Here is a 10535-nt window from a genome sequence, read left to right on the forward strand (position 1 = left end):
TTGGACCAAAATATTATAAAAAGATTTTATTTGGGAAGAACATTCTTTAGAATTCGATTTTTAAATCGCAAGATTAAAGAAACATTAAATTGTATATCAAAATAAGAAAATGAAAAAAATAACAACATAATGCACTAATGGTTTGTATTATAAAATAAAAATAATAATTACAATGTAACAGTTTACATTTTATATATCTTTAATAAAAGAGGGGCAAACCACGTAAGTAAAAAGATATCAAGTACTGATTGTGAGTTTTGATTTGAAATACTCTCACATTGGTAAAAATATGGGAAAGAAAATACTCCGATGTATTGTTTTAATATTATCAAAGTGGCAAGGCCGTTGATAATACTGACAATTTATGAAACTTCAAAAAATTTTATTATCCGTCAAAAGTTGTTTATTGAAACTACCTTCTTTTTTGTATCATGGTTTTACCTTTACATAAATACTTATATCATGCGCAGTAGCTTTAAAGCAATACTACTCCCGTCAACTACCATCGAATATAGACTACTATAAATTTTTGAGCAAGCTGCGCCAATTAGTTTTTGTTTGACAACTTTTGAAAGCAGACAACCTCGATAACGACAATGAAAAAGTGAATTTTGTACGCTGATTAAGCATTATTTTTTGATAATACTATGGGGACTCTGCACCATGCATTTCAATGGTTAAAAAGTGGTTTACTGAGTTCCGCTGCGGTCATACCACACTACCAGAGGACCAGCTTCTTCCCAAGGTGAGGAGCCTGAAGCGATGGACGAGGACCCTCCCCCGGACTCCGATAATGGTGCAAGTGCTACAGATTAACTTGCACCACTCTAAGGCGGCTTCGGCTGCCCTACCTCTACACCTCGGCAACAAAGCAGAGGATCTCGTTCTTATCCAAGAACCTTGGATCGCCAAGAACAATGGTTTCAGCACCAGTCACAGGTAGGATTCGAGCTTGTATTCTAATTAAAAAGAATCTTTCTTATTTTCTACTCTATCAGTACAGTGACGAGGACACCGTTTGTGTCAGCGTGCAGCTGGGGACGAAAACCATCTGGATAGTGTCCTCATACATGGCGCACGACTGTCAAGACTTTCCGCCAAATCGACTACACGACGTGGTGAAGGAGGCCAACTACAGGAAGCTTACCACGGCCATCGGATCTGACGCAAACTCTCACCATGTTTTATGGGGCTCTAGCGACATCAACCCACGAGGTGAGTCACTACTCGACTTTATTCTTAGTTCTGATCTATGTATAAGCAACTCTTCAAATAAACCCACGTTTATAACTTCCAACAGAAAGGAAGTTCTGGACATCACGCTAGTCTCAAACTACTTCTCTGAGTACGTCAGGGACTGGCATGTTTTAAGTGAACATTGATTCTCCGATCATCAATATATTTCCTTTAGGCTCTCCCGAAGAGCCCCACCTCTTTTGTGTTACAGGAATATGAGGCGGACCGATTGGACCAAATATAAAACGGAGCTCTCTGTAGCCCTAGACGCTTCTCTCGGTGTGCACGACATACCGGTAACAACTGAGGAAGCGCATCCTCAAAAGACTGATGAATCCGTAGACCTTGTCACCAAAGCCTGCGACATAGAATTTAAAGCTTCCTGCCCAGCAACACGTCCAAGGGGCAAAAGGAGACCCCAATGGTGGAATCCGGAGATCTCCTCCCTGAGGCGAACTAGCAGGAAGCTTTTTAATCTAGCGAAACAAACTGGATCTTGGCAATCCTACAAGGATGCTCTGAAAGCCTTTAAGAGTTCAGTACGAACAGCTCAAAGGGAATCTTGGAAAACTTTGTGCGGCAGCATTGAGGAAACCTCGAAGGGCAACCGACTACGGAAGGTCCTATCTAAAACTCCAGTTTCCCCCAACCATATCCAAAAACCTTATAGTGAATGGACCTCCTCTTGCAGCGAAATGCTAGATCTTCTCATGGACACCCACTTCCCGGAGTGTACAACAGAACCAAAGGCAGACGCGACAAATCACATGACTTATCTTCCACAGCACTCAGTAGAGTGCATAGTGCAACAAGAAGAGGTGAAATGGGCGATCAAGACCTTCAAACCTTATAAATATCCCGGGCCGGATGGCATATTCCCAGCCGAAATTCAGCAGGCAGTCGACCTTTTATGCCCACTGCTTTCTGAGATCTTTAAGGCCTGCCTTCGCCTTTGTTACATTCCTAGAGGATGGACAAAGGCTAGGGTAATCTTCATACCGAAAGGTGAAAGGGTCTCTCACGTCAAACCCAATGACTTCAAGCCAATAAGCCTAACGTCCTTTCTTCTTAAAACTCCAGAAAGACTTTTTGACGCCCACATCAGACAGCGCCTTACTTCTGAGGACGTGTAGGAGCGTCAACATGCTTATTCTAAGGGCAAAACCGTGGACACTGCGCTCCACGAAATTGTGTCCAAAATTGAAAAAGAACTCGCCTTTAAGGAATTTACCTTAGGCATCTTTCTTGACATAGAAGGCGCCTTTAACAATATTCTTCCAGACGCCATGGTGGGCTCACTTTCCCAACTGGGGCTGGAGCGGCCTCTGGTGGAGCTTATAAGACTTCTCCTTGAAAGAAGAATTATCTTGTCAGAGTTGGATGTATACTGCGGTTGTCCGACCCATCCTTTTCTATGGGATTTCCGTATGGTGGCCGGCTCTAGAAAAATCCACTTACAGAGGCGTATTGGACCGAGTACAAAGGGCGGCAACCATGTTAATCACGGGTGCCCTGCCCTCTACTCCCAGTAGGGCTCTGGAGACTGTTTTGAATCTTCTCCCTACCGATCTTTACGGTAGATATCAGGACAGCTGCAACGCAACTAGACTGAGTGCAGCTCATACATGGAGTGACCATAGGTTCGGTCACTCAAAAATTCTGAGCACCATTCCAGCAACCTTACGTAAGCTGGATTACATTAGTCCACATCTCTGCTTCGAAAATAGGTTTTCTACCAGAATTCCAGACAGAAGCAACTGGGTAAATCGCTCGGACTTGATAAAGGATCTACCGAAATCTTTACGGACGGATCAAAGTTCGACAATAAAGTTGGAAGCGGAATCTACTCCAAAGAACTCTCGCTAAACCTAAGCAGGCGGCTCCCTGACTACTGCACTGTGTTTCAGGCGGAATTAACAGCCATAAGGGAGGCCGCCCTATGGCTTAAAAGTGGCACAAATTGTCCACAATCCGTCACTATTTATTCTTACAGCCAAGCAGCAATTAAATCTTTGCAGTGCAGTAACACTTCCTCAAAGGTGGCTGCTGAATGCAGAAGTAACCTAAACGAGCTTGCCGCGAAAGCCACCATTAACGTGGTATGGTGGAATACCGGGAAACTGCGCGGCAGATGAGCTGGCGAGGGGGGAACTGAACTACGCTCAGCAAACTCTGCGCTCGATGCAGGCATTCCCCTGTCCTCGAGTAAGCACCAACTGAAATCTATTTTCATTAAATTGGCCAACGAACGTTGGGCGAAAGAATCAACATGTTCTGTTGCAAAACAGATCTGGCCAATTATAAACGAAAAACGATCTAAAATTCTCATACAAATCGACCGCCCCATTATTAGCACAGTTGTAGGTATAATTACAGGACACTGCCTAATAGGAGCGCATGCTAGGCGATTTCTGTCGTGCCTGCAGGGACGACGAGGAGGTGGAGAGTGTAGAACACTATCTCTGCCACTGCCCCGCTGACAAAGTCAAGACTTGCTATTTTCAATCAACATGCTTTTCGGTGTTTAGCCGATCTCGACTCTGTGGACGTCCGCGACCTTCAACGATACGTTAAGGTCACACGATGGTTCTATCGTTTGGGAAACTAAGGGAAAGGAACAAGAGCTCGTTCATAGTGGCATCACAATGGGTCAAAATGGCCTAAGTGTGTCTCTCTGCCGTTCCGTGCGGAGTGACAACCACCGTAACCTAACCTAACCTACAGTTGCACGGCTGTACTCAATCCCGACTCTTGCGTCTGTGCAACGTGAGCAACCCATGAGCGAGATGCGGTAACCAACCTGAGTGGAGCCTTGGGTCATGGCAGAAAGAGAGGGAGCTTCGATGGGGCCACTCCGACTTACTCGGTTTAAGGGCTCACCGAAGTCTGCAGCGTCTGTTCATCAGTAGGCGTGGCTGCAAGCGGAAGTCTGTCTTGCAGCAAGCGGTTCGCTATGTAAACGTGTATCCGGTAGAAAAGCCACTCATGGTTATGGTAATGGTTGTGCGCTGGGCTTGGGACCAGCCACGTAAAAATGCCTACCAATGAAAGAAACAAAATGGCCTGCATGACTGCCCCCCACACGTTGACAACCCTCGCTCACGAAATAAGGACTATGATTTACGGATATGCACTTGGAATGTCCGGACCCTTTAAAGGGAAGGTACCTCTATACAACTGCTGGATGTCCTCGAAAAATATAAGGCTGACATCACTGCAATCCAGGAAATGCGATGGACGGGTCACGGCTGTATGAAATATGCAACGTGTGACATCTACTACAGCTGTCATGAGATGGCGCACAAATTTGGTGTGTTGTGGTTGGGCGGAGACTACGACACCTCGTCTCCAGGTTTACTCCCAACAGTGAACGAATCGCCACGATCCGCATCAAAGCCCAATTTAACAACGTAAGCCAAATTTGTGCACACGCCCCGACGGAGGAGAAGGACAATGAAATCAAAGAGCAGTTCTACGAGCGCTTAGAGGAAGCATATGAGTGCTGCCCCCGCCACGATGTTAAAATCATGCTGGACGACTTCAACGCCAGGGTGGGCAAGGAAGGCATTTTTAGTCCAACAGTCGGAAAATTCAGCCTCCATGACTACATCTCCGTCAACGGAGAGTCTGATCGACTGCAGCAGACAGCCGAGAAATTTCGCAATCGACTCTCAATCCCGCTTAAACAATAAACTCTTCAACGATCGGATATAAATGAGTAAAGGGAATCCATCTCCCAATCACTTCGTGCCGCTGCGGAAGAGGTAGTGCGATACTACCGCCCGCGCAGAAATAACTTGTATGACGACGAGTGCCGCAAGGCGCATGTACCAGCTATTAAGCAGAATTTGGTCTGATGAATACATGCCCGAAGATTGGAATCGCAGTATACTTTGCCAAATCCACTAGAAGGGAGATCCGTTGTTTGCGCCAATTATCGCGGAATAAGCGTTCTTAATATTGCATACAAGGTCCTGGTAAGTCCACCATTGACCAGAATTTCACAGCGCGTCAAATTCTGAAAAAAACACTCGATATGCAAATCGACACACACCATATTTTTGTCGATTTAAAGCTGCTTTTGATAGCACGAAGAGAAGCTTCCCGTACAATGCCATGTCTAAATTTAAGATCACCGCAAAATTAATACGGCTATGTAGAGTGACGTTGAGCACTGCTTACAGCTCCGTCCAAATAGGGAAGGACCTCTCCGCGCCATTTGAGGCCAAAAGAGTTTTTAGACAAGGCGATTCACACTCATGCGATTTTTTTAATCTGATGCTGGAAAGCATTAAAAGAGCTGCCAATCTGAATCGCAGCGGCACCATATACAACAAAATCATGATGCTGCTGGCGTATACAGGTGATATTGACATCGTTGGCCTGAAACTCAGGGATGTCAGCGCAGCATTTTGAAGCTTAGAAAAAGAAGCTAACGACGTTGGTCTGGCGGTGATCGAGGACGAGACAAAGTACCTCCTGGCAACACATAAAAAGTATTCGCGTATTGGGACACACGTCACTGTTGGCAGTCATAACTTTGAAGTAGTGAAGGACTTTCTTTACTTAGGATCCCGCATAAACACCATAATGTCAGTCTGGAGATAAAGCGAAGAATTACTCTTGCCAACAGGTGCTACTTTGGGCTCGGTAGGCAATTGAAAAGCAGCCCTCTCTCGACGAACAAAAATCACGCTTTACAAATCATCATGCCGGTCCTTTTATATGGTGCAGAAACATGGACGATGTCTAACAAAGATGAGAAGGCTTTGGCGGGCTTTCGAGAGAACTATTCTTCGCAAGATCTATGGCCCCGTTAGCGTGGGCGACGAGTACCGAAGAAAATTGAATAACGAACTGTACGAGCTTTTTAACGACATGGACATAGTTAAGCGCATAAAAATACAACGATTGCGCTGGCTTGGACATGTTGTACGCATGGATGACGACGCTCCGGTGAAAATATCCTTCGACTCCGCACCTATGGGTGGACAACGAAAGCAAGGGCGCTCACGGACACAATGGAAGGACCAAGTGCAGAAGGACCTGTCCGCACTTGGCATGAACAACTGGCGCAAATCTGCAAAGGAGAGAGGCAACTGGCGAAGCTTTTGTTCTCGGCCCAAACCGACAAACGGTTATAGTGCCAAATAAGAAGAAGTAGTGAGATGGCTGAGGCTGTAAGCACGTCATCTGAGTGGGTACATCAAATTTTACATAACATTTGGAAACGAAAAAGCCGGCCGTTTCATAGCCGTTGACGAAAGAGGGATCCACCATAACACCAGAGACCAAGGCACAACCAAGAAGTGCACGGAAGAAGGCCAATAAGGTCATAGCTACGTTTTTTTACGATGCACGCGGTGTTATTCACATCGATTAACTTGAAAAGGGCAAAAGTATTACTGGCGAATATCATTCAGAGATGTTGGACAGCTCGAGATTGATTTGAAGCAAATACGACCAAATTCAGTCAAAAATAAGTGATTTCCATCAAGACAATGTACGGTGAACACGTGAGTAGTCACTATAAAAAAAATTCCTCAATAGGGCTACGAACTCCTACCCCATCCACCATATTCTCCAGATTTAGCCCCAACGATTATTTTCTGTTTCCAAACCTGAAAAAATGGCTGCGCGGTAAGAGATTTGGTTCGAATAAAGCCAGTAATTTAGAAGGAATTAAAAAATTGAAAAAATGCTGGACTAAATAAATCGAGCAAAAAGGAGACATGTTGAGAAATTTAACGCTTTGTTGCCGAAAAATATATCTTTTAATCAAAAAGTCAGTGACCTTTCGAATTGCCCTCGTAACTTATCTCAATGCTGAATGGGGTTCAGGGCGGACATGTCGTGGTTGCGGAAATTTATATATAAATACAAGAGTTTTTTAAATATACTTATCCTACCAAATAACTTATCAGATTTCAAAGTTTCCATTACTTTTTGAAAAGCAAATCTGGTCGACGGCAATATTGCCCAAATAATGCAAACAGGTTCCGGGTCATATCGTAATTAAATTGCGCAGCTCCTGCTGGTGTGAATCTATTATTCATAACAAGACTATCGAAGAGGAAGTCGTCTACTTGATTGGCTATAATGCGCAGCGTAAGATTGAAGAGATTTAATGATAGTTCTCGCTCCATATTATGAAGTGTTGTTACCATCACCTATGTAGTGATTAAAAATATATATTTTTTTGTTTTCTATTCTACAATAAAGACTCACCTGAAACATTTCCCCTGCACTGGACGACAATATGAAAGGCTCTCTACAATTCTGGTCTGGCACGCTGGACCAAGAATCATGACGATAAGGCATCGATTTCGCTTTTATTTCATTTACCGCCTTCGTTGCAAGGTTTTCAATTAACTTTTCTGTCCAGTGCTCTAGTTCACTAACCGGATGATCGAACACTGAATGAATTTCAGTATAATTTGGACCCACAAGTGCAGCATGCAAATGTAAATAATGAACATTTTCACCCCACTCACGCAGTACCAAGGCTAAGTAATTGATAGCATTCAAAATGGAAATGCTCTCAACTTCACCACTGCTGTGAAGTTGAACTAGGCGCCTTCGAAAGTTTTCTATTAGCTCTAATTGAAGCGACAGGAATTGTAATTGTTGGCCTGGTTGAATAAGTGCGTGGTATCGATCTTTAATAGCTTCAAGCAGGCGTATGAACTGATCAGCACATTTTGGAATTTTTAAATCATTATCATAAAAGTTGGGGTCAATAAGCATCCAAGGACTATCACCATATAATATAAGATCCATTTTCTCCGAGCAGACTGAAAGAAAATAAAAATACGTGTAGTATTGCCATGCTTATACTTATGATCAAAATTGTAAGCATGCTTGACACATTTCCATCAATACGCTTATTTGTTTGTGTTTATATCTTCTACTAAATATCCTTTTTGGCCTAATCAATGTATACATAATTCTTAATGATTGTCAAAATTTGTTTAACGGAGAAACACACACAACGAAGGCTTGATCCGCCTCAGTTTCACGAAAATATTAACATGACAAACATTTGTATCCGCTGAAGCTTAACTTGGACTATAGATGGTGAAACTTTCACTCACTGTTACTTCGAAGAACCCATGTTTGTCATTTTCTCTGCGGAATGTCTTGGAAAATTATTGATTTTCAACGAAAATAAGTCCGTTCGAATAGATCTCCAGTGAAAAATATCCAGCAGAAACTTGCAGGAGAGTAACGAAGGATTCTCTCTCAAAATGGAAAATATCCAAAAAAATTAGTAAATCTTTCAAGTTCAGCAACTTTCGCTCAAAATCAACTGTCACTATGCGCTTTCAATTTCCCCTACTTTGCAAATTTTTTGCGTACGTGAACGCCAAATTCTAATAACTCTGTGCTACAAAAAGGAAAAAAAACGAAATACAAACAAAACTTAGTGTAGGTTATAGGTAGGGTCGAGAACAACATGAAAATAGGTTTCTTATGAACCTCCATTTTTATTTTGTTACTTTTACACTTGTTACGTTAACACTTGAAGTCAGATAACAGATTATTACTAATAAAGTATAAAAATTAGTTATATAATTTACACAGAAAAATGAAATTTTCCAAGAGTGGCGGGTGGGACAACGATTACACCCGCCTCACTGAGTTGATGGATTCGTTAAATATTTAGTTAATAGAGCCTTTCTCGTATGTACATAACTAATAGAATGCTGAGGTCCATTTTATTCTTTAGTGGTATTATTATATTCGCAGATTAAAAAACAACTATTTCAGCTTGTGACGGGTGGGAGGAGTTGTTATTGAGGACACATACTTAGTTCGTGAGTAAGGTGAACTATACTGGTTTCATATGAATATTTATTATACTTTTAATAAAAGGGCCTTATTTAATGGGAAGCTTACGTATTTGCAAGTTAGATAAAAAAAAAATTGCTGTGACGGGAGGAACGTCCAATAAGCATTTCTTTGAAAGCTGAACAACTTCTCACCATAAATGAATTTTTGTAATAACCCTCAGAAAAAAATTATCGATTGATTACAATAACCAACTCCTAGTTAGCTTTTTTGCGGGATTTCGATTAATAACTAATTTTGTTTTCTTTACAAGTTTCTATTTAAATATCCTCATTCAAATATCACTTTCAATACACTTTTCAGGACAAATAAAACAAAGGTCGAAATTTTATATTATCATTTTGATGTTATGTCTGATCGAATTCAAATATGAGACCACCTGAAGTATACTTTCGTTTTGGATATTTGTTATTTGCATTGTCACCTTCAAGCCACGAGAAATGCCTTATCAACTTTACTAGAAAATACTATATCAGAAAAAATAGGGAATATAGCGAGAAATAAATCGACAAAAATCGATTTCTTAAGAATTATTCTACATGCCATACTATTGTCACAGATTTAAATGCAATCTATGTAATTTATTTTTGACCTGTGATGTCGTCTTCGCTGGAATGACCCGTCTGAAAATATATTGTTAGACTTAGCTTGTTGGGGGTTTTCATCGGGTAAAATTAAAAAACCCTAAATTTTTCAACTTGACCATCGCTACTTTCCAAAATTTCTATGCAAGTTGCCAAATAAAAATAAAATCACCGCCCAAACTACTCAGCTGAAACGGCTCTTCCAGCCAACGAGCGTGATAACCTTCGCAAGGCGGCTCCGGGAATACCCGCATCAGGGATCTTAACACAGAGGTTCGGCAACTAGTAAACCTACATGAGATTTGGAATACCTTTGGTGTAAGCAAGCGAGGTCCAGAGGTTCATAAGACAACCACTAAGTCGGCCTCAATCTACATCAACTCCCGACCTGTGAATGCCGTTTTAAGAACACAACCGCACAACGTGGACGAGGCAAAACTACGTCTGCCTCGGGATACTTGCAGGCCAAACTCGTACTTGAGCAGGATAAACTCAGATGTTCCCAACGTGAGTCCGGCCGGCGGGTAGTCACCCCATGACCCGACACACCTTTTCGTATGTCCACGGTCTAGGCAGGGCTAAGTAAGCCGGTACAACAACCGACAACCGTGCAATTAGCAGCATGACTTCTCATTACTTTTCAAAACATATTACAAGACAATGGTAGAGCTGGCGTTGTTTATCTGTGAATTGCACCGACTTTAATATTCCATTTACAAAAATAACTCCCACGGTATTGTGCTGTCCAGTTTAATTTGGACATCATGTATAGCCTACTTTGCTGAAAAGTAATGCATGTATTGGTTATAGCAAAGTCATACTTACAACGCTCTTCAAGTGATATCCACTTCAGTAAATAAATTG

General features: G+C 42.1%; 1 protein-coding gene across 4 annotated transcripts in view; it reads right to left on the minus strand.

Annotated features, from left to right (window-relative positions):
* The window catches only part of LOC118749232 (RINT1-like protein), a 148021-nt gene that overhangs the window by 39449 nt on the left and 98037 nt on the right, over positions 1-10535 (minus strand). The window contains exons 8-9 of one of the 4 annotated variants that reach the window (XM_036484026.1): positions 7465-8030; positions 7180-7406 (exon numbers count right to left, since the gene is read on the minus strand). The exons of the other annotated variants lie outside the window; for them this stretch is intronic. Of the exons in view, the coding sequence (XP_036339919.1) occupies positions 7180-7406; positions 7465-8030 (793 nt within the window). The remainder of the gene's footprint in view (positions 1-7179; positions 7407-7464; positions 8031-10535) is intronic. 4 annotated transcript variants of the gene reach the window in all.

The sequence above is a fragment of the Rhagoletis pomonella genome, unplaced genomic scaffold (genome assembly GCF_013731165.1).
Source record: "Rhagoletis pomonella isolate Grant_MI unplaced genomic scaffold, Rhpom_1.0 Rhpom_scaffold_00014, whole genome shotgun sequence".
In the NCBI taxonomy this organism is placed as follows: domain Eukaryota; kingdom Metazoa; phylum Arthropoda; class Insecta; order Diptera; family Tephritidae; genus Rhagoletis; species Rhagoletis pomonella.